Source organism: Dendropsophus ebraccatus, chromosome 10, assembly GCF_027789765.1.
Source record: "Dendropsophus ebraccatus isolate aDenEbr1 chromosome 10, aDenEbr1.pat, whole genome shotgun sequence".
NCBI lineage: Eukaryota > Metazoa > Chordata > Amphibia > Anura > Hylidae > Dendropsophus > Dendropsophus ebraccatus.
The window spans coordinates 26,083,295-26,108,122 of NC_091463.1; the positions used below are offsets into that span (position 1 = coordinate 26,083,295).

Genomic DNA, 24,828 nt, shown 5'->3' on the forward strand with positions numbered 1-24,828 from the left:
CGGTAAAAACGGACGTTATTTTAAATAGCAAAATCGGACGCCTTTTCTGTATTTTTGACGTTGTGTGAACATAGCCTTAAGAAGACCACCCTCTTATCCAGATCAGATTCCATGTGACAGATTTTTTTAGCCCAGCATAGTGCATTATGCATAGTGGTCAGTTTCTTTGTATATATATTGTAATATAAGGGCAGACTAGATGGACCAGGTGGCTTTTGTCTGCCAACAATCTTCTATTTTTCCGAGTGGTGTTCTCCATTAGTTTTCCCTTGATATTAAACTGGAAAAAATACAAATATTATGTCTTTCATAACAATAGGCGTCATTGTGCAAATAATGTCCATTATTTCTAAAATAACAAATGTTATTTGCGCAGTGATGGCCGTTGTTATGAAAGACGCCTGTTATTTCTACATTGTATGAACCTAGCCATTGAGATAAAATAGGGCGTTATCTAACATTAGAAAAACACAGCTACTTTCTTTTTTAAAAAACAGCACCATCCCGGTCCCAAGGTTGTGATCCGTTCACTTCAATAGAGTATGTTCACACAACGTAAGTTTTCAGTACAGAACGGATGCCAATTGCAATGGAATAAGCGTCCGTTCTTTACTGCAGGGTCGGCATTGCATTGAAGTCAATGCAATGCTGCCTGCTGTGTTCACACATCGTTATGCTATCGCTTGTTCTTCAGAACAGGCATTAAAATAATGTACCTGCCTATTATTTCAGGAAATAATAATTGTCCACACAATGTAATGTGCGGCAGTGGCCGCACATTACATTGAAGTGAATGGCTAATTGATTTGTGGGCACACCCGACAATGCCTGCAAGTCAATTGTAAAAAAAGAACGTTCCTGCAGCAGATACAGAGGCATTGGCTGCAGAAACGTCCTAAATGCAGCCCAACGACCAGCAGTTTAACAACGCCCGTTGCTATGCACATGTGAACATAGCCATAGAATGTAGCTTAGCTGTTTCTGGAAGCTTATCCTGGATAACCTCTTTATTCATACTATAGGCTAACTTCACACTATGGGATTTTACATTCATCACTGCCGTTAGTCGACCAATAGGCGCCCAATCTTTGCAAATAATGTTCGTATATAATGATCATGATCTTTACAGACGATCATCATTAGCGAATATTGGGCATCCTTTTGATGGTCATCGGCAATAACGGACGCAAAATTCTGTAGTGTGAACTTAAATCTACAATGAATTACAAATATACTCTGTTTTATGCTCTCTTTTATGATTCATGTTTTTTATTTTATTTTTATTGTATTTATTTTACTAAATTACATGTTTATTATTATTATTATTATTACTACTATTTTACTATTATTACTATTTTACTACTTTATTATTATTATTATTATTATTATATTTTATTTTTCTATTATTTGTGTTATCCATACTTAAAGCAAATATACCATTAGGGATATGGCTTTATTTATTTATTTTTTTTACATAAAAAGACTGGTGGCGGTGTGGGGATGCTGGTGCTGCGGTGCTTTTTTGAACCGCCACCCAGTTCACACGCAGGGCGCCGGTCTATTCCCAGGTACTGGCTCTGCCTGAAGCACTGGAGGCCGCATCACAGAGGGGAAGGGTTTTGTTCTCACTGAGGGCGGACCGATGGTACATTCACTTTAAGAACATAAAAATGAAAAAGTAGGAAAGGTTTAAAGGGAAACTATAATCAAGTTAGATCCACCTAACCCGCTGATATGTCCTGCTAGCGCATGTGATGTTGAGGATTAAGGTAATTTTCTTACCTTCATCCTCAGTGTAGCTTTCAGGATATTAGTAGTTCCTTTTATATGCTAATGAGGTGTTTTGGTACACTAGGGGCGGGGCCCTATCTCGCCCATCTCTCCCCAATATTCATTAGAAGGGACGGTCGGCACTGAGGGTGGTAGCCCTGCCCGCTTTGACCCCAAATGCCTCATTATCATGTTAAATGAGCTACTTATATCCCAAAAACTGCGAAGAGGATCAAGAAACTTACCTTCATCCTAGGCCCCACATGCGCTATAGGGACATATCAGCAGCTCACAATGTATTGAATAACGGACATTATTGCCACGGCGTCAAAATAACGATCATGACAATTATTTTCGGACGTCTTTTGCAAACAGCGGACGTTTTTTATTAGTAGCTCACACGCAGTTTTTCTTTTGTCACTGTTCTTTCTCTGTTTTTACTATTAAATTCAATGGACTTTTCAATTAAGACACACCCAAAGGGTAATTAGTAATCCAAACTAGAATAATGTACTAACAGCCGTCATTGCACGGCTAGACAGCTAAATGATGTCCGTTATTTTAGACTTAAAATGACAGACGTCATTTTAAACGGAGCTAAAAAAAACTGTACATAGTCTCTAGTTGTAAAATAGCTTATACGTTCACATTGAGTAAAATAGGCGAAATTCCACGGCGGAAATTTCCCGCCTTTCTCAGTGTCCCATTGCCTGTCTATGGGAGAGTGTGCGCTCCTCCGCAGCTGCCACTCTCTGCTCAAAGAAGTGACATGAAGTGGAGAGTGACGGCACCAGGGGAGCACACGTTCTCCCATAGACGGGAAATGGGACACTGAGACGGGCGGGATTTCCTCCTGTTTTACTCAGTGTGAACATACCCTAATGTCAGAAAAATTGTTATCACAATTTGTATTTTGTAGTAGAATTGAGCCATTTATATGTAAATCTGGAAATTGTGCCACAAACACTGTTTTTTTCCTCACGATTTTGCAGAAATCACAGTGAAAAAGGTTCTGGTGGCATTTCCACTATTGTAAAATATTTTTGCCAATATTAGTCAAAGAGAAGTCCGGTCATTTTTAAAATTAGGGCATTTGATAATGGAGTAGGAACTTACCTTTCCCCGTGCCCATGGTGAGCGTCAAGCTCTGGAATCTCAGTGCTGCATACGTCATGACCAGGCTGATGGACTTGCCGCTCAGCCAGCCAGTGACTGGGGCAGGACGCCGCACAAGTCACTGATTGGCTAAGCGGCCAGTCCATCAGCCAGGACAGGCCTCTTCCCTCGAGTTGTGACGTCATCTCAACTAGGGGGAAAATGCCTAACAGCGGGGGTCCCGAGGCCGGTCCCGCCACTCACCGCGGGCACAGGGAGAGGTTAGTTCCTACTCATTATCAAATTCCCCCCTGCCCCTGCCGGCTGCTGGATTTTAAAAATGGCCGGACTTCTCCTTTAACAAAACCCCCAAAGTTCTTACAAAGCAGGGAATGGATTTAAACAGTGGAAATATTTCAGTCTTTCCTCATAATGTGTCCTCCATTTACTATCTGTTCCTGGCTTCATATTCAATAATTACATTTAAAAACCTGAATGTGTGAACACACCCAAAGATTGGCAATAAGTGACCCGGCTGTCTGGCTGTGTGCTTTCTGCTTTTCTACTTATCGCAAGCTGTAATACTATTTGTCAGTCATAAATGTGGCAAAAGTGTCTCTTATTATAAAGTGCACGCATCAGTGTGGAGAGCAGAGCCTACAAAGATCCCCCTGATGATCCACACCACCATAGACAACAGTTTTGTTTTGTTTGTTTTTTTATTAGGAAATGGGAGTACTTTAGCCGATTGAGTGTCATAGAGTGGGGATGCTCTACTCAAGTGGCTCATTGTGCTAACATGCTAACAATGCTAACAAAGAGGAACTCATGCTCTTGGGGTCTTGGTCACAATAATACAATCTTACGTGTAGTAGCATTGCTGTTCATTCCTATCCTTTAAAAAAAAAAAAAAAAAGAAAAAAAGGTCTAGGGACAGATGCAAATTTTTTGCCAGTTGGGATCAGAGTGTCTAGACTCTGACCAATTACAAGAATGAGTGGGACTCCAAATGTTTTTACCCCTTATGATCAAGAAGTTTTTAAATTGTAGTAGTACATTTCCAAAGAGTAGTACAAATACAATGCAAGGTGTATAGCAATGCCCTTTACAATGCTGGTCATTATTAGCGTCATCCTCATATTATTACCCATTAATAATTGGTACCAGCTAAAGTACTGTAAGCCCAGCTTCTCTATTCCTCAAATGCCATAGTCACCACCAATAACTATTAATAACAATATTGGCCCCACTCGCTCCTCGTGCAGCCACTCCCCTCTTGTGGTACAAACAGTGTCTATAACGAATAATAGGCTAGGTTCACACAACGTTTAACAGCGCCTGTTGCATAGCAACGGACGCTGTTAAACAGCCGGCCGTCGGCCTGCACTCAGCCCGTTCCTGCAGCCGATACCTCCATATCGGCTGCAGGCATGTTCTTTTTTCACAACTGATTTGCGGGCATCGGCGGCTGTGCCTGCAAATCAATTAGCCATTCACTCCAATGCAATGTACGGCCACGCTGCACATTGGCGTTGTGTGAACAGCTGTTTCCGGACGCTGTTCAGTGAACAGCGTCCGGAAATAATTGACAGGCACATTATTCTAACGCCTGTTTAAAAGATCGGGCGTTAGAATAACGATGTGAGAACACAGCGGGCGACTTCAATGCAATGCCGCCCCTGCAGTAAAGAACGGATGCTGAGGCAATTGCAATCAGCGTCCGTTCTTTACTTAAAAAGAACGTTGTGCGAATATAGCCATAAAGTGTTTTATACAAACGTGCCCAACTTAGAACCAACTCAAGGCTGATAAATCTGCGCCAGTATTTACCCATTTTAACAAGAGCTTATTAACATATAAAAGCTGATCTGTACTTGGCTGCTGTGAGCAAAACCAGGTTTCAGGCAGATTAAAAAATCTGGGCCAATGTATTCAATGTAAGGCTATGTTCACACAACGTATATTTCCGTAAAACCACGGCCGTGATTGCGAATTTCAACTTTCTGATTGAAGAAGTCGACAATACATTTACAATGGTCTGACACAACATATTACATACTACAGCAAGTCAATTTCCCCGGCAGGTTTCTTGTGCTTCTCTGTTTTTTGTTTTTTTTGCTCTCCCCCCACCCCAAAAAGTGTGGGGGGGGGTATTTCTCATCTAAGTATGGCAAAAAGTAAAAACTATGTTTTATGAATTACTATTGTACACTGTGTTTGCCAAATGGACTGGACTTAGTGGAAAGGACCTCCAGTGTCAATTGGATTTACAATTAATACAGATATAAATCGTAGCTGAAACCTACATCAGCTCCAGGTTGGTGTAGACTTTACTCTGAGACACACAGGAAGCCACTAGTGTTCAGCGAACTTACCAAGCTGTTCAGGTTCGGCAATGTTGCCCAAACCTGAATATTCTACATATGAGTCCCGGCGGCTGGAGAAGTTGAGTGCCGCCCTAGGGAGTCTGGGATCCCTAAGGCGACATCCAATTCCAGCCACCGGGAGTCAAATGCAGAGCATTTGGGTTCAGAGAACATTGCCGAACCTGAACAGCTTGGTAAGTCCGTTCAACACTAGTAGCCACATGATGCACTTAATTTATTAAAGTGTACCTGTCATGAAGTGTGGATCCGACGCGATGTGCAATCCATTTGCACCCGGAAGTTCGGGTATCCATGGAGACGACTACGTCGGGTCATTGCTGAGCAAACATATTTTTTTTAGGCAGGAAAAGATATAGACCAAGAAAAAAAGCAAACAATCACCTAAAACAAATGACTTTTTTTTAACACCAGAAAACTGCCAGATAGTGTTACTATGTTGCCCCCTATACGTGTCACCAGCCCTATGTTATTTTCTTCATGCCTTTTTGACATTATATTAAGAAGTCTATGGAGAAAAATACCTGCAAAACCCCATAAAAAGACCATGCGTTTTTTTTTTGCTAAAAATGCTAAACTTGCTGACACGTCACACATGTAAATGGTGTATATTAAGCCACTTTTTTTGTCCAACATCTGGTCGCTACTAAACACATAGCAAACAAGGCCTCGATAAATGTGGGGTCTTAGGTTACAGAAGTGATGTGTGTGAGAACTAGTTTTGCCTTTATCACTTTCACATGCTCATCGATGTGTCTTCTTCAGTATTGTAACCACATGTTTCATGCTATAACATCCCTGTGATATCACGACCAGTTATTAATGGGAACCAGTGCGGACCAGTGACCTCATCCTGGCTTCCCAGCTCGTAACAATGGATAAAATGTACTTTGTTTCAGTGTAAATGTACAGGAAATGTATTCTGTATTCATATTACTGATAGATTTTACTTGGGGGATATAGAAGAATGTCAGTCCATGTATTCTGTCAATAAGGGAAAAGTCCCCTAAGGTCATCCAGCCCATCTATATTACAAAAAGTTGATCATGGACATGTCTGTCAATAGTGACGTGCCCACTATTGTTTTCTTGTAGTGTATCTAGTGATTGCTGTAAAGTGATGCTGTATAGATGGGTAACCTCTCCTTCTGGAGCGCTGTCAGGCTTGACCTAAATCCCCAGTCATGTTCTAAGGCTTATGGCTTAAGGCTTATGGCATTAGTGTCAGCCTATGGCTAACACTAATGCCTCTCGGCTGGTTCAGGCAGCGTGAAAGTAATGACAGGATTCCTTTAGCGTCAACCAATATGAAAGGGTCTGGTGGTTGTTTAACCTTCTTATACCAAGTTCTGGCCACCCTACCAGGTTTGCTGACACTGTAGCGCCTATACAGATGAGAGTCTGTCACAGGTTTCCAATAACCAGTTAGTCCAGGATAAAAACAAAACATGACTTCTTCTTTCAAGAACAGTGCCATAGCTGTGCATGGGTTCTGTCTGATACGGCATATTCAAGGGAATGGGGCTAAGTTAAAATACACACACAACCTGTGGACAGGGGTGACTTCTTCTTTTTTTTTTTTTTTTTTTTTTAAGAATCCCTTTAAAAAGGGGATGGGACCAAATTTGACCGACCCAGACCAGTGGCTCTATTGCAGCAGCATGGTCTCTTTCTTGCAGAGTAGTACCCACGATACATTGTTTTTTGCCAATTGTTCTATACACTACCAGTGTCAATCCTTAATGGGAATATCCGACATTAGAAAAACATGGCAACTTTCATCCCGAGACAGCACAACTCTTGTCTCCAGTTCAGGTGTGGTTTACAATTAAGATCCATTCACTTAAACAGAACTGAGATGGAAAAACCCACCAAAACTGGAGACAAGAGTGATGCTGTCTTTGGAAGAAAGTGGCCATGTTTTTCTAATGCTGGATAACTCCTTTTACCCCTTCCCTCCTGGGCATATTTTTGTTTTTGCATTTTCGTTTCTCCCTCCTCGGGCTTAAAAGGTTTAATTTTGCACTTTAGGAATTTTTTGCGCTTACGCCGTTTACCGTGCGAGATCAGGAATGTGATAATTTAATGTTTCTGGCGACTACACACACGGTGATGTCAAATATTTTGGTTTATTTATTTGTTTATTTTTATTTATAAAATGGGAAAAGGGGGGTGATTTAAACTTTTATTAGGGGAGGTTTTTTTTTTATTAATAAAAACACTTTTTTTTCCACATACAGTAATATGAAGCCTCCTGGGGGACTTCTATATACACAGCACTGATCTCCTATTGAGATCAATGCTGTGTATATAAAAGAGCACCGATCCATCAGATCAGTGCTCTATAATAATGGTCTGCTGCAGACCATCTAAATGGATTGCCGAGCCCTGCCGGCTCAGTACACCAGATCTCCCCCCCTGAGATTGCATCGCGGGGGGGAGATCCGGCCACTAGACACCAGGGACAGGGGCACACAGGACTGTTAGAGGCAGCTGTCAGCGGCACCCGCTAATAGCCGAGGTCCCTTGCTGCAGTAAGCAGCCGGGATCGCGGTGGTTCAAAGCGGGGCCATGGCGCGGCCCCTCTCTAAACCCCCCGCTCCCCGCAGGACGTGCCAGTACGTCCTGTGGAGGGAAGGGGTTAAAGGGGTTTTCTGAGTTTTTGCTTAAAGGGGTTATCCAGTGCTACAAAAACATGGCCACTTTTCCCCCACTCTTCAGTTCAGTTGTGGTTTGCAATTAAGCTCAATTAACTTCAATGGAGTTTCAAACCCCACCCAATCTGGAGACAAGAGCGGTGCAAAAGTGGCCATGTTTTTGTAGCACTGGATAACCCCTTTAATTTTTCTTTGTTTGCCCAAGGAGCAGAGAATGGGAGAGTGAATAAAAAACTACCCTCCATTTTCTTCTGTTCCAGTGCCATGCTGCTCCTTCCTCTATGGTAGATGTGCATTGTATGATGTAATTTTATAAAGATGTTATACACATAAAATTACTTTTTACATACATTGGGGAAGATTTATCAAACATGGTGTAAAGTGAAACTGGCTCAGTTGCCCCTAGCAACCAATCAGATTCCACCTTTTATTCCTCACAGACTCTTTGGAAAATGAAAGGTGGAATCTGATTGGTTGCTAGGGGCAACTGAGCCAGTTTCACTTTACACCATGTTTGATAAATCTCCCCCATTATCTAGTAATGATGCTGGTTTAAGGCCTGTATTTTAATCCAGAGCTGAATTCACAATACTTCTAGCTGTGATTTAAACATTTGAAAACTCATCAGACATATTACCCTGAATGAGCTACATAATGCATTGGGACAGTTAGTATAGATTACTATACAGTGCCAGGGGACTATTCCCAGCATATAACCTAAATATTCTTAATATGACAAAACACCAGCAAGGGATGTTGGGATGCTATAGCTCAGAACTCGAACTACAGCTCTAAAATGTAATCTCAAGTCAGTACAGCACTGAATGATAATACAGGCTATGACCATGGAGAGTATTGCTCTATAACATTCTCCATACTGCTGCTGCTTCTGAGGGTGAGCTATTGAAATATAGAATATAGGGTCTTCTGTGTAGGCAGTTTATGGGACATACGATACCAGCTGTTCTCCACCCACAAGCTCAGGAACAACTGGTGAAAACTGATGAAAAATGCCATACACAAGTTATATAATAGCTGGAAATAGTCACATGCATTGCATACTATGTAACTGAAGCTTTCCTCTCTAGTTGCATTATCCAGTGAAAATCTTTTTCTTTCAAATCAACTGGTTTCAGAAAGTTATATATTTGTAATTTACTACTATTTAAAAATCTCAAGTCTTCCCATACTTATCAGCTGCTGTAGGAAATGTTTTCTTTTCAGTCTGAGGCTATGTTCACACAACGTCAAAAATAGAGGAAAAACATCCGATTTCGCTATTTAAAAAAAGTCAGTTTTTGCAGCAATTTAACTGATTTCAATGCAATTTCATTGAAGTCAATGGGAAGACGGACGTCTTATGCACACAATGCATTAAAAAACGGACGTTTTTTGCAAATAGCAGACGTTTTTTATTAGTTGTTCACACACAGTTCTTCTTTTATCACCGTTCTTTCTCCGTTTTTACTATTAAATTCAATGGATTTTTCAATTAAGCCACAAGCAAAGGCCAATTAGTAACCCCAAACTAAAATAATGTGCAAACACCCGTCATTGCACTAAGGGGATGCCAGGCTTAGAAAAACTCCGTTATTTTAGACTCAAAATAACGGACATCATTTTAAACGGAGCTAAAAAAAAAACATTGTGTAAACATAGCCTGACACAGTGCTCTCTGTTGACAGATCTGTCTGAGACAGAAACTGTCCAGAGTAGCAACAAATTCTCATAGAAAACCTTTCCTGCTCTGGACAGTTCCTGACATGGACAGAGGTGGCAGCAGAGAGCACTGGGTTAGACTGGAAAGAATACACCACTTCCTGCAGGACATACAGCAGGTGATAGGTATGGGAAGACTTGAGATTTATATATATATATATATATATATATATATATATATATTTTTTTTTAAGTAGATTACAAATCTATATAACTTTCTCAAACCAATTGATTTGAAAGAAAAAGATTTTTGCTGGACAACCCCTTTAAGCTTACATTCTGGACATTTCATATCTTACTGTATAAAGTATTTGTTGGTGGTCACAGAGGGGGCAGGGCCTAGACCTGTAGGTCTGCCCATTCTGGTAACGCTGCAGAGAGGGCGGGGCCTGGACGTAGGTGATGCCGCAGAGAGGCCGATGATTTGGGTGGAGATATGGGGCACTATGGTGATTAAGCCCCGCCCTTGTGGCACTATTCACCAACAATAACATGCGTTTAAGAGGGAAGAGACCACCAAGAAATCTTTGGAAACACATAATATTAACCCATAATATACCACTGCACTGTGCTGACATACTGAGAAGGTATGTATTACTGAGTTTTGTTATTGCAGCATCGCACACTAGCAATAAAATATGCATGTAGTGAGTTCTGGTAATTCATCATAGCTGATAATAATAAAAGAAAATATTTATCAGTCAAAGACTATTTGTGCTTATTTATTCACATTGTATTGAGCCATAAGATTATCTAAGTACTTATGTTTGTCACATTTAAGTAACTAGAGTGTCAATCACGGCAATGAGATCCTGAAAACCTGTCAGTGATAATAGCTTTGTGTGCTGCCCTGAGGGTCTGCACCTTTCCTCCTCCACATGTGCGCACCATTTGCACATTACTTTTACAATGTGACAATAAACAACATTTCCAAATGTTAAACGCACAAAGCGCCGACTTGTTCGCCCTTTTACAGTTGCAAGAAAAAGTAAGTGAACCCTTTGGAATTAGCTGGATCTCTGCGCAAATTACTCATATGCTATGGTCTGATTGTTATGTAGGTCATAATAACGGACAAACACAATTGGGGGACACTTATTACACGCACGCTAATCTTGAAGCCCCGCCCCCATTTACCCGGATGGATTTACTAAGAGGAATACACCTCTTAGTAAAAACAGTGGGCCTGTTCCTCTCGCAGGGATTGTGCAAAGATTGACACCTGCTCCAGAGTAGGTGTAGATTTTTGCAAGGTATACGCCATTTAGGCACGGAGGAAGACCACCTCCATGCCTTTCCGAACCCCCCTTTCCACAAGCAGAAGTTACAGCTAGCTTGAACCATGTAAAAGGTAAGAATCTGCACCTTTTTAATGGTGTACGCCAGGGGTGCATCGTTCATAAATGTTCCTCAATATGACTAAACTTACAACACAAAACAGTGGTGTTATTCATGTGTTTTATTGAGCACAGTGAGTAAACATCCACAGGGCAGGAAGAAAAAGTAAGTGAATTACTTAGATTTATGCATTAATTACTAATAAAACATAGACTAAATTGTGTCTATAAGTCACTATCATAGACAAACACAACCGGACTAAACTAACAACACACAGACAGTTGTACTATTCTTGTATTTTATTGAGTAAACATCCACAGAGCAGGGAAAAAAAAACAATAAGTAAACTTTTGAATGTAATAACCTGTGGATCCCAGTAATCATCTTTACTAGTAACACGAGTATGCTCAAGTACGATTGGTCGGCCCTAGGGAGTCCTGGAGGTTGCATTCAGCTTCTTCAGCCACTGGTATTCAAATGTTGAATAATTGGACTCAAACATGCTAACAAAGGTTACCTGTAGCTGCAAATAGGAATCGCTCGACATTGAGTTTTGGACCATTCCTCCCTGTGCTTCTGGGATGCCTTGTGGACATTATTTAGTTTATTTAACTGTGTGCTTTGGGTCTTTGCCTTGTAGCATCACCTAACACATCTTTAGCTTGATGTCATGGATCATACAGCCTCTTGTAAAATGTTTTGATACACCCTTGTCCCATTGATGATCACAAAGCTTCTAGGCCCTGAGGCAGCAAAGTAGCTAGGAACCACGATGCTTCTTCCACCATGCTTTATAGCTGCGATCAGGTTTTTGTGTTGGTGTGCATTGTTCTTTACCCTCCAAATATAGCATTGTTCATTTGTTACTAAGTTCCAGTTTTGTTCTATTTGTCCATAGCAAACATTTTTGGGCAGCAGCTGCTTCCTTCATGGTGTTTTTCCACCAATTTTATCTCTTTCTGATAATGAAAACAATAGAAGTTTTTGCAGTTTGTAGAACCTTGCTATTACCCTTGTGCTCTTTTTCCTCTCTTTCAGGGTTGCGTGTTTTTCCACCACTACTTTAATGCTTTTTACCCCTACCTCCATTAGGACTATGCTGTTATTTACTATTGTAGCTTAGCTGTATGTTTATTGGGAGTGTGGGGTACAGTAGTCTGAGATCTTCTTCCTGTCTCAGGTTGGGGTCAGGTTGCTGCCATTCTCCTCTCACATGTTTTACACTTAAAGCGACTCTGTACCCACAAGCTGAGCCCCGCCCCCGGGGTCCGTTCGGCAGGTATTGTGGTTATTGTCCTAAAGAACAACTTTTAAACTTGCAGCCCTGTGTCAAATTGGCATGGTCTAGAGTGTGTGTGCGCCGCCTCTCCCTCCCTCCTCCCCACCCTCCTCATCATTAGGAATGCCCCGGCAGTATTTTGCCTATTCATCACCTGTGTGAACACTGCTCATGTGTTGGATCATTAAGGCACATGTGCAGTGTTCACATAGGTGATGAATAGGAAAAATACTGCCCAGGGCATTCCTAATGACGGGGAGGGCGGAAAGGAGGGACAGCAGGGCGGTGTAGGTCTATGGCACACACACTCTAGGCCACGTCCGTTGGGCACAGGGCTGCAAGTTTAAAAGTAGTTTTTTAGGACAATAACTGCATCACCTGCTGAATGGACCCCAGGACAGATCTTGGATTAAAAGCAGCTATCCAAACGTATAAGCAGTTTGGGGGGGGGGGGGGGGGGGGGGGTCAGATTGACTGTTGTGCATAAACCCAGGGAGCATGAAGGAAGGAGCAGGACATATGTGCACAGTATAGCAGCACTGTCTGTCCGGGGAGAGAGGGGTTACATCTATGGAGAGATTACCCCCCACAGTCCTGTCCCCTGATGCAAGCCCCAGCCTGAAGTGGATCTGCTATGATTTGGGAGGTGAGGAAGACTTCCTGGGTCAGAGTACAGTGCTGTAGACCCCGCTATGCAGACCATGCTTCTCCGCTACTCCCCCTCTCACCCAGTACAGGGAGCTCTTAAACTAAGTTACAATTTTGAAAAACTGTGAGCTCTTCTTGCAAAACGCTCTTAATCCAAGTTACTCTTAAACCAAGGTACCACTGTAATAGTAATACTCACCTACCCTGAACCCCCACAGCTGCAATGTTCCTGGTCCTGATTCATCATCACTGGTCCTGGTGACAAGTGAGGATCAGGAGTGTCGGTGCAGCAGATGTAGGGCTCAGGGTAGGGTGAGTATTACTTCTGTATTATTTTTATACTACCTGCAGGCATATATAAAATTTTTACCCCAAACAAACCATTTAAGGAGTTTATGTTAGAATCCCTGGTAGTTTAGAGAAAGTATCCTTACAACCGTTCCATTGCAACCTTAAGCAAAAGTACTTGGCTAAGAACAGGAGATACTAGCAACCCAGGATGAAATCACTTAGTGTGCAGGACCCCAATTTTCCCTAAAAAATACCCCCCATAAAATTATTAGTGAATTAATGCTGGCAGTGAGTGTCCAGTTCATACCATACACCGCCATTCAGTGCACATTTAGGGTTACTGACTCCTGTACAATTAATAGCGCTATGTAGCAGTTAATTAATGCGGCCACCCACGCTACAATTAATCCCGCCATCCACAGAACAATAATAATGATAATTATGCCACCTACAGTATAATTAATATGAAAACCCACCATCCTTCACAACAATGAATGGCCCCACCAAGTGCAATTAATTCTGCCACCCACGCATGGTACAATTCATGTCAAAACTCCCCCACGGTAGGGTAATGTTGCCACCACACAGTGCAGCCAGCCCCACCGGTACTATTACTGCTACCACACAAAGTACAATTAATGCCGACATCCATTCTCTGTGTCAATTAATGCTGCCACACGCTATCTAAAGAAAAGGGGTCTGACTACTGTGGCCCCCATGATAGCCGTCTGTTGCCAATTTTTTACCATGCCAATTCTTACTGACGTCAATGATGGAAACACTGTAATTCAGCTCAGTCTCTCCATTTTGTTCATCTCCTCTAATGCTTACACAGACACTGACTGACTGACACTGACAGACTGACCCAGACACTGACTGAATGACACAGATACACTCAGACACTGACAAAAATATTTGTACTTTGAAATTGAAAAAAACAAAAAAGTTTTATTTTGGGGGTCATCTTTACACCATTCGCCCTGTGACTGTTATCTATGTTCCTCAACTTTGTTCGATTACAACGATAGGCAATTTATATAACTTTTAATTTTGTTTGACTGCTTTTGAGAAAATTTAAACTTTAATAAAATGTTTTAAAAATGTCTCTATTCTGACTCTTATAACGTTTTTATTTTTTGGTCTATGGGGTTATTTGAGGTGTTATTTTTTGGGCCATGTTCTGTGCCTTATCTGTATCTTGATTGCAACTTTTTGATCACTTTTTATTCAAAATTTCTGGATATAGAAATACAATGATTGATCATCTAAATTTCTTTTTCCTCAGTCACAGTCAGACGATGAAAATCTGCCATGTAAATTGGAAAAGGAGGACCACTCATCCCCAAGCCCTCCCTCAACGCCATCCGTGTGTTCTCCGCCATCCTCTTCATCTTCTTCTATACCTTCAGATGGGAAGAACATATGCTCCAGTTGTGGCTTGGAGATCCTAGACAGATACCTGCTCAAGGTACAGATTTTCGACATAGTAAAAGAAAAATATTTAAAAAACATATATATATACACATTCTCATGCACAAAATGCACAAAAATTTGATTTGTAAAAGTGATTCAGCCACGTTCCTTGACCATATGGGCTTGTTGAATTGTGGTGACTTGTGGAGCACTGCTAAGAAGCATGAGATGGGACTAGTACGGGTTAGAAGCACTGACGCTCCTCTGTTGTGGGGCCATGTATTATGGGGTATGCAGTTGGTGGTGTCATTGGACCATTGTGACTCACTTTTATTCAGTTTTGTGATGACGTTTTAATACTTGAGTGTATGTGTTGTTATCCAGGTCTATATGACTATACTTGATAAAATCCTGTGTATTCCAATAGAAATATATTTATGCTAAAGTTTCCAGCTTTTGCTTCAGCTTGAAGTGGTAGTCCCATTCAATGCATGCACCTGGATAGGAGATGAGTCAACCTCGAGCACACTCGGGTTCCTCGGCATTTGATTACTGATAGACTTGTTATGCCTAGTGTGGCACTGTCCATCTTTACAATTATTTTAGACAGTAGCTGGTTCCACCAGAGTTGGTGGGTTTGGCTGACATTAATCTAAAGGTCCCATGCACATTAGACTTGTGTTGGCTAAATTTTGCCAATTTTAGTGGGCCTGGCCATGTATTGGGACCTCCCAGTGGAGAAAAGAATCCTACAGGTTGAATAACCACTGCCCAATCCATGAGTTCTTGGGAAGATATGCCGCTGCCAGGGTGAAGAAGAGCATGAGTGCATTAGGTGAAAATAATAAAAGGTATATATTTATACATATAGCACAGACAATGCATTTCAAGGTTACCCAACCTCTTAGACCTGAGGAAGAGGCTGTGTAACCTCAAAATGTGTTGTGTAAATATATACCTTATATTAGTTTCACCATGCCTGCATATGCTCTTCTTCACCCTGCGGAAAGTTGTGCTACACATCCCACTGAATGTTCTGCTAGAACTTCTTCTATTTTAGCAAGACATGGGGGGGCATATGAAAAGGTGTTTAACTGCTGGATCATTTTGTAGTCTGTTATTATGGAGATGTATTGGTGTATATATAGGGGCTGTTGGACAAAAAAAACTGAGATTTTTTTTTTTTTAAGACTACTTGCAAATTTGCGTTGCTTTTCACTTCGATTCCTTATAAAAAGAAAACTTGCAATTGTCTATGCTGCCTCTAAGATTATGTCATTATTCATTTATATAGAGGACATGGTTTTCTTATTGAAATTTGGCTAAAGTGTTAAAGGGATTATTTAGGCTTAAAAAAAACATGGCTGCCTTCTTCCAGAAACTGGAAGTTTAGGTGTAGTTTTGCAGGTCAGTTTCGTTGAAGTAAATTTAACTGACTTGGAATACCACACATAATCTGAGGACCGGGGTGACACTGTTTTTGCAAAAAGTAGCTCAGTTTTTTCTAATCAAATTTCTAATTCTAACTCCCTTAAGCATTTTGCGCCTGTAGGCTCCTGATATGCCAATGTGGTACTGTGTGTAATAATAATGTGAGCGTAGAAGGGTTTATATTACTTGTGTAAGGTATTGTTCTATCCCCCCCATTTGCTACAATTGCAGTTCTGCATCAGCTGGACAGCCACAGGCTAGGAGACACTGTTCTACCATATCAGCCGAGCCAAGAAACTTTAATCAATAAACAACCATATGTTACAAAGTACCTTCCCTTAGAATAAGAATTTTGAAGTCTTCTATAGAACACACGCATGGACCCACCATTACTCGGCTATTAGATGCATGGTTTCTTTTTCGTGTACTTTTGATCATTCTTTAAAACAAAATCAGAAACATTTTGGACTTTCTCACAACACATATGACTCACGTTATGGCTTTTTTTCTGATAATTGCGGCAAAAGAGAAAACAGAGCGAGGGTAAAGCAGGCTTGATGAAATGACAGGTGACCTTCAACCCCTCTCGGTGACTAGCAGTCACTTAAAAGGGAAATGTTCTCTCGATACCGAGAAAGTTTATTTTCCATTACTGGTCTTAACCCATATGGACATAGTTTGCTGATGCACGTTTTTCTTCAAGGAAACAAGTGTCCTCCACTCCTATTGCAGAGGAAATACGTTAGGGGTTAGTTGTTGAATATATACCTTTTCTAATCTGCAAAATTCACATTTATTTAATGTATACCTTTCATGACTTTATGACTTTCCTGACAAAAAGGGGGTTGTTTTTTTAATTGACAATTATTTTCATTTTTACTGTACGTATAAGTATTCTTAATAGCATCACTGCAGCAAAATATAACTTTTGTTATACGAATTAGAAGAACAAAAGGACGGCACTCACCAACGGAAGCTAAAAAACGACCTTTATTCCATGCTGGATCTGAGAGTGGAGAGTGGTGCGGCGGACTATTTCATGTAACTACCTGTGTGATTCATTAAGGCCCTTCAAGCGCACAGGTATTTGCGTGAAATGGTCCGTCACCAGAGTCTCCCCTCTCAGAACCAGCATGCCATAAAGATCGTGTTTAAACTGCCATTGGTGAGTGCTGCACTTTTTTTTCTTCTAATTCATATTGCTACAAACTTGCTGCTGCTGTGCACCACCTGAGGGACAGAGCCGCCACACTGAGGGCCAGCCGAGCCAAATGGTTGTTGTCTGCAGTAGATCCACTGTTCACTTTTCAAGCAGTAGTGTTTTTTTTATTGATGACATCCTCAGAATAGGCCATTGTGAACTGATCAGTGGTGGTCTTACACCTGACACTCTCGTACCTTTAAAAAAAAAATAGACATCTCCATAAATTATGTATTGGTCTTGCAGGGTTACAGACGCTCAGCTCCCATTCACTTTAATGGGAGCTGAGCTGCAGTAACCCAACACGACCACTGGGGTGTCTGCTTCTGGTTCTTTTCACTGTATACTAGGGCGCCACATTAGCATTACAAATCAGAAAAGCAGCTAAAAATAATAATAATAATAATAATAATAGGTCATAAATTAAAAGGTTCTGGAAACTGCTTTAAAGGCTATGGACACATTGTAACGCATTACAAATTACAAAAACTATTTCTCCATAAGTCTTTAAAAAAATATAAAAATAAAAAAAAATGTTCTTTTGTTCTTAGAATCATCTCTTTGACGGTCTTCTTATCAGCCTTTCTTTTCCTTCAAACTAAATTACAACCAGATCACAGATGACCTTTGATCTGGTCTGGCTCTTAGTATCAATTTCCACTTTTTTGGATTTTTTTTGCTACTATATACCCACCAAAGAACATATCTTTGGGCACCTATTTTGTTTACATAAACTGTAATAGAGAAAAGGATTTTTAAGTGCTACAAACTTTCTCAATGGCCAGGTTCACATTGGAGGCTCTGTTAGGAACCTTAGTTGCAGATTTTATCATCAAATTTGAAAAACAAAGTGAACTAACCTAATTGCCCTTATTATAGTTAATGGTGTCCATCAGGCACTATTGTTGTCAGAACCTTTTCTCCTGCTTGGTTTCCCATTATTTTTGACAAAACCAAAAACTGGTAATATACTAAATAGTATAGATGTCAACTTAAAATAATTATTAGTTATGGGTTCTAGATGGTTTGATGGCTTTTACCTAGTACCTAAGCTTTCTTGGCACTACCTATATTCAATTTTATCTGCATCCTCCACCAGTGCCCTATGGCTGCCCTCTTATGGAATCAATGGTTCATGCCCTTGTATCACAAATTAACTGATTGACAGCATATTTATGCAGTTCAAAATGGCCGCCTCTGATGTGTTTTGACAACCCACTTGAAATTTTCTTCCTTACGTATCGCACACTTCAATGTGTCAATGAAGATCTACGTGACATCTTCCCCTATACTAGAACCTTTGTAACTTACTCCCCTACGGCTGCGTAATATGGATGAATATTCTCTATTTTACCATCTTTCTCTTTGGTAAACATGTCAGATTGTCTCTTAATCCGACCATCACAGATTCCTCACAATGACCGATAGAATTATAGCATGAAGAACATTCTTCTCCGTTCCAGGTAAAACGTTCTTTCATCTCGATTCCTTTCCAAAGTGTGACCCCTAAGAATAGCACTCGGATGTAGAGGTCCCATGACAATTTGTTGGATTAGCACGGCCATGTTGACATAGGGTATATGTATAATGAATGCGTACGAGCTCTGACAGATGTGGCTTGTTAATGTAAACACCCTCCAACGTGTCAAGTCTTTACAGACGACCACAACCTTCCCGTATAGCAGAACTGCCTCTATAGTGTCCTTTATGTGAACTGGTGGCCACCATCTAGTATATATTCCGAGAAAAACGCTACCAAAGCTGACCGCTGTCTCACAGGAATGAGCAACAGTGTAAAATAACAAATACTAGGATCCTATACTGAATAATATTGTAATAGTTGTGGACTACTTGACAGCAAAGATTTCTATTATTTCATCCCTATTCATGTGCTTCTCATGGTGTTTTTCAAAAGGAGAGGGACATTTTTTCAGTCTTATGAAATCAAAGGGAAAAACTACTTTGGAAAAAGGTGCAAAAGCCCATTATAAAAATACAAAAACATACAGGGCTAGTTTTTTTTTTTTTTTTTTTTAAAGGGAACCTGTCACAAGGGATGGGCTTCATTATCACAATGCTGAACACTTCCCTCTCTGAATGGCTGTGTTTTTTTTTTTATTGTTAGGCGTTGGTCAAGAGTCATAGTCATGTGCAGCATGATTGATAGATATTAAATATGATGTGACCTGTAGAGATGAGCGAACCGGGTTCGGGTTCGAGATGATCCGAACCTGAACGTTCGGTATTTGATTAGCTGGGGCTGCTGAACTTGGATAAAGCTCTAAGGTTGTCTGGAAAACATGGATACAGCCAATGACTATATCCATGATTTCCACATAGCCTTAGGGCTTTATCCAACTTCAGCAGCCACCGCTAATCAAATGCCGAAAGTTCGGGTTCGGATCAACTCGAGCATGCTCCAGGTTCGCTCATCTCTAGTGATCTGCAAACAGGGCTGGTAGGATGGAGAGAAACAGACAGGAATATTCTGCATTTTGTTTTGGAGAATTCTTTTTTACCAGAAGGATCTCCTGAGGATGAGTTTATTACTAAAGCGAAGCAGCCGGAAATTCGTTTCAGGAGCTTCACAAATTTCACAAATCGAATCTTAACAAATTTCATTAAGACAGCCAAAACTATAGTAGCTACAATACTGGGACTACTACAGAAGGGGGGATTTGTTAAAGTATGTTGTTGTAAAAGTGTCAAAAATCAATAAAAAAAATCACAAATTAAAAAAAAAAAGTCAATCATCCAATTTCCACTATTGCTCTCCTCTCTGTTCCTATATTGCTCTGTTAGTTTCTCCCTGCTCTGCTCAGACTGCCTGCTGCCATCCTGCTCTCTTCTCCACACACAGCCGACTGGCCACCTCCGTTACAGAACCTCCTTATATAGAGGGGGAGGTACTGACATCACAGAGGGGCCTGCAACTGATTGGATGGGTGCTAGGGATTATGGTTTAATCCCTTACTCCCACCCAGTGATGCTCCAGACAGCATGTGCGGCCGCCATTTTATGTTTTTTTTTTTTTTGCGAATTTCCTTAACACGTCTGCAGGAATTCGCTTTGTCCTGCGAAGCAAATTTCTGCCAATTCGTTAAGGAAATTTGCACTTTTTGTTTAGGAAATTCACTCATCTCTATTTATTACAAACCCCCCAGCAATCACCTGTAATCTACTGGAAAATCCAGTGACAAGTGTGCAATTCTCTTATACAGCCGCTATAAGAGAAAAGAAGAATAACATGGTGCCTTTTGTATTTGCTATCTGTGGAACACATAACCATGCTGGTTCCTCATGAGAAGTTTTTTGTGGCATTTTAGCTCATTCATGTATCTTTTTTAACCCACTTTGGTACACTATTGGATTGAACCACTTTATCTCAAGGCCCTATTACACGGAGCGATTATCTGCCGAATCAGGCCGAATCGTGGAGATCTCTCTCCACGTAACAAATACAATGATCGTCTGATTTGCGAGTAATCATTCGCTCTTCCTCTGATAGTTGTCTGTCAACATCATCTGCTCCCCCCGCTTACTGCAGCTGCCGCCATCATCTCAGAAGGGCCAGTCTCTGCAGTGACAGCCCACTCAGCCAATCACTGAACAAGAGGGCATAGAGGCTGTGGTCAGCAGGGGGCGCAGAGACATGGCAGGGGGAAACCGGGGGGAGCGCGGAGAGGTAAGTATAACATCTTTTTTATTTTCTACATACCAAGGCCAGAGTACCCCCTTTAAAGCAAGTCTTGAGGATAGATCATCAATTTAGTTGGCCAGAGAGTTGCAGGGGTACTATGTATATTTGAAGTTAATCCTTTACACATATCTATACTTTTTTGTGTTTTTTTAAGGTGTGTTCTATATAAAATACATATTTTAATGTGTTTTACTAATTAAATGAAGCTTGAGCGATGATAATTGATCATTTCTTTTGAAGTACAATCTTTGATTCTGATCATTGTTCCTTTCAGGTGAATAACTTAATATGGCACGTCAGATGTCTGGAGTGTTCAGTGTGTCGGACGTCTCTGAGGCAACACAACAGCTGCTACATCAAAAACAAGGAGATTTTCTGTAAAATGGATTACTTCAGGTAATACAGAAGCTACAGCCGTGCTGCCTCTGGCTACTATGAACTATTGTAAGCAATGAGATCAGTTTTACATAGAGATTTCCATTTGTGGATGTGAATATTGTGTTTGTTTTAGTTGTTTTTCATTTATTTTATGGCTTTTTATGGCTTTTTTTTTTATCTAATTTTCGATTTCATTGTAAATGGTTGGTGTAAATGGATGTCTATGATGTAACAGGAAATAAAGCAGGACAATATTAACCCCTTAAGGTCAATGCCAATTTTCGTTTTGCGCTTTTGCTTTTTCCACTTTATGTTTAAAAGGCCATAGCACTTGCATTTTTTTTTTACCTAGAAACCCACATGAGCCCTTATTTTTTGCGCCACTAATTGTACTTTGCAATGACAGGCTGGATATTTGCATAAAGGACACTGTGAAACCAGAAAAAAAATTTAATGTGTGGTGAAATTGAAAAAAAAAAAACGCATTTCTTTTATTTGGAGGGTATTTGTTTCTATGCCGTAAACCCTGGGGTAAAACTGATATGTTTTGCATGTTCCTTAAGTCGTTACGATTACAATGATATATAACATGTATAACTTTTCTGATGACCTGTAAAAAATTCAAACCGTTGTTAACGAATATATGTTCCTTAAAATCGCTCCATTCCCAGGCTTATAGCGCTTTTATCCTTTGGTCTATGGGGCTGTGTGAGGTGTCATTTTTTGCGCCATGATGTGTTCTTTCTAACAGTACCTTGATTGTGCATATGTGACTTTTTGATCACTTTTTATTACATTTTTGCTGGATTCGATGCGACCAAAAATGCGCAATTTTGCACTTTGGAATTTTTTTGCACCTACGCCGTTTACCGTGCGAGATCAGGAATGTGATTAATTAATAGTTCGGGCGATTACACACGCGGCACATGTTTGTTTATTTGTTCATTTTTTATATTTTTAAAATGGGAAAAGGGGGGTGATTTGGAATTTTATTAGGGGAGGGGATTTTTTATTAATAAAAACACTTTTTTACTTTTATTTTTACTGTAACTTGAAGTAACTTGATCTCTCATAGAGATCAATGCTGTGTATATACACAGCAAAGATCATTGTACTCAGTGATAGATTGCTGTGGCCTGCTGCAGGCCACAGCAATCTATTGCCGAGCGGGGATCAGCGACATTGCAACACTGAGTGCCGGCCTGGCCAGAAGACCAGATCTTCCCCCCGCAATCGCATCGCGGGGTGGAGATCCGACCCACTAGACACCAGGGACATGCAGTACAAAGCACTTCAATGCAGCTGTAAGGTTTGACAGCTGCATTGAAGTGCTTAATTAGCTGGCGCGGCAACGGGACCCACGCCGGCTAATAGTGGCACTGCCCAGCTACAGATTGCAGCCGGGAGCGGTGCCGTTCAGAGCGGGGTCCCAGCGGTCTCTGAACTCTCCCTGCGCCACCATGACGTTCCAGGTACGTCATGGGACGCTAAGGGGTTAATATACTATTGTCTGGTGATACTGTATGATGATCTGTTTTACATTTATTTTAGTCTTTTAGATTATGGATATTATTACATGATTTATGTAGACCTTAGATGGATTTCGATACCTTTGTTTGATTACCTTTAACTGGACCCTGAGGCTATGTTCCCACTATGTAAAAATGAGGGGCGTGTTTAGCATCAAATGACAGCCGTAAAAAATGATCATGAACTTTATGTTGAGCTGCCATTACCAATAGACAGCAATAATTTTTATATAGTGGGAACATATCCTTAACCTTGTTTTAGGGGTTTATCCAAGCATACACTTGGTATTGTTATATGACTTTGAGTTTGTGGCTATTTAAAGGGGAACTCCACATAAGGAAAACTTGTTTTCTATTAAAAGTACATTAAAAGTTATATAGATGTGTCTATACAATGTATTACCATACCTGTACGGTTCTGCCACACTGGTAGCTGATAGAAATGCAGGAAGTGAAGAAAAATGGCCTCTGTGCCAATCCACATAGTCTCCTGCTCCCACCTTAGGAGACAAATATTCCATGCCTCTGTGTTTGCTGAGCACAGGCTGATGATGCAAACAGGGGGCAGGGCGTGATGTCACAAGAGGCTTGGCTGGATCCCCCAATCCCCTGAGTGATTCACTATCTCTGACCGGCCAGAAGCAGCTGCTGCACTAATTTCACCAAAGATGCTTGATCATAATATGTGCGTGGAAAAGAAAACAATAAAATTAAAAAAGTTCTTTACTTTATTCCAATATCAGCGTTACAGGTAGAGAATACAGTGTGCTGTGTGGTGTTACAGGTAGAGAATACAGTGTGCTGTGTGGTGTTACAGGTAGAGAATACAGCGTGCTGTGTGGTGTTACAGGTAGAGAATACAGCGTGCTGTGTGGTGTTACAGGTAGAGAATACAGAGTGCTGTGTGGTGTTACAGGTAGAGAATACAATGTGCTGTGTGGTGTTACAGGTAGAGAATACAGCGTGCTGTGTGGTGTTACAGGTAGAGAATACAGAGTGCTGTGTGATGTTACAGGTAGAGAATACAGTGTGCTGTGTGGTGTTACAGGTAGAGAATACAGTGTGCTGTGGGGTGTTACAGGTAGAGAATACAGCGTGCTGTGTGGTATTACAGGTAGAGAATACAGCATGCTGTGTGGTGTTACAGGTAGAGAATACAGCGTGCTGTGTGGTGTTACAGGTAGAGAATACAGCGTGCTGTGTCGTTACAGGTAAAGAATACAGTGTGCTGTGTCGTTACAGGTAAAGAATACAGTGTGCTGTGTGGTGTTACAGGTAGAGAATACAGAGTGCTGTGTGGTGTTACAGGTAGAGAATACAGCGTGCTGTGTGGTGTTACAGGTAGAGAATACAGCGTGCTATGTGGTGTTACAGGTAGAGAATACAGCGTGCTGTGTGGTGTTACAGGAAGTAACTGTGTGCTGTGTGGTGTTACAGGTAGAGAATACAGCATGCTGTGTCGTTACAGGTAGAGAATACAGAGTGCTGTGTGGTGTTACAGGGAGAGAATACAGCGTGCTGTGTGGTGTTACAGGTAGAGAATACAGCGTGCTATGTGGTGTTACAGGTAGAGAATACAGCGTGCTGTGTCGTTACAGGTAGAGAATACAGGGTGCTGTGTGGTGTTACAGGTAGAGAATACAGCGTGCTGTGTGGTGTTACAGGTAGAGAATACAGCGTGCTGTGTGGTGTTACAGGTAGAGAATACAGCGTGCTGTGTGGTGTTACAGGTAGAGAATACAGCGTGCTGTGTGGTGTTACAGGTAGAGAATACAGTGTGCTGTGTGGTGTTACAGGTAGAGAATACAGTGTGCTGTGTGGTGTTACAGGTAGAGAATACAGCATGCTGTGTGGTGTTACAGGTAGAGAATACAGCGTGCTGTGTGGTGTTACAGGTAGAGAATACAGTGTGCTGTGTGGTGTTACAGGTAGAGAATACAGCATGCTGTGTGGTGTTACAGGTAGAGAATACAGCGTGCTGTGTGGTGTTACAGGT

At 41.0% G+C, this 24,828-nt stretch overlaps 1 protein-coding gene across 2 annotated transcripts in view; it reads left to right on the forward strand.

Moving 5' to 3' along the window:
- Window positions 1-24,828, forward strand: part of LHX6 (LIM homeobox 6) — a 96,429-nt gene that overhangs the window by 21,645 nt on the left and 49,956 nt on the right. For both annotated transcript variants that reach the window (XM_069986309.1, XM_069986310.1), the window contains 2 exons: window positions 14,466-14,648; window positions 21,200-21,321. In XM_069986309.1, coding sequence (XP_069842410.1) covers window positions 14,466-14,648; window positions 21,200-21,321 — 305 coding nt within the window. The remainder of the gene's footprint in view (window positions 1-14,465; window positions 14,649-21,199; window positions 21,322-24,828) is intronic.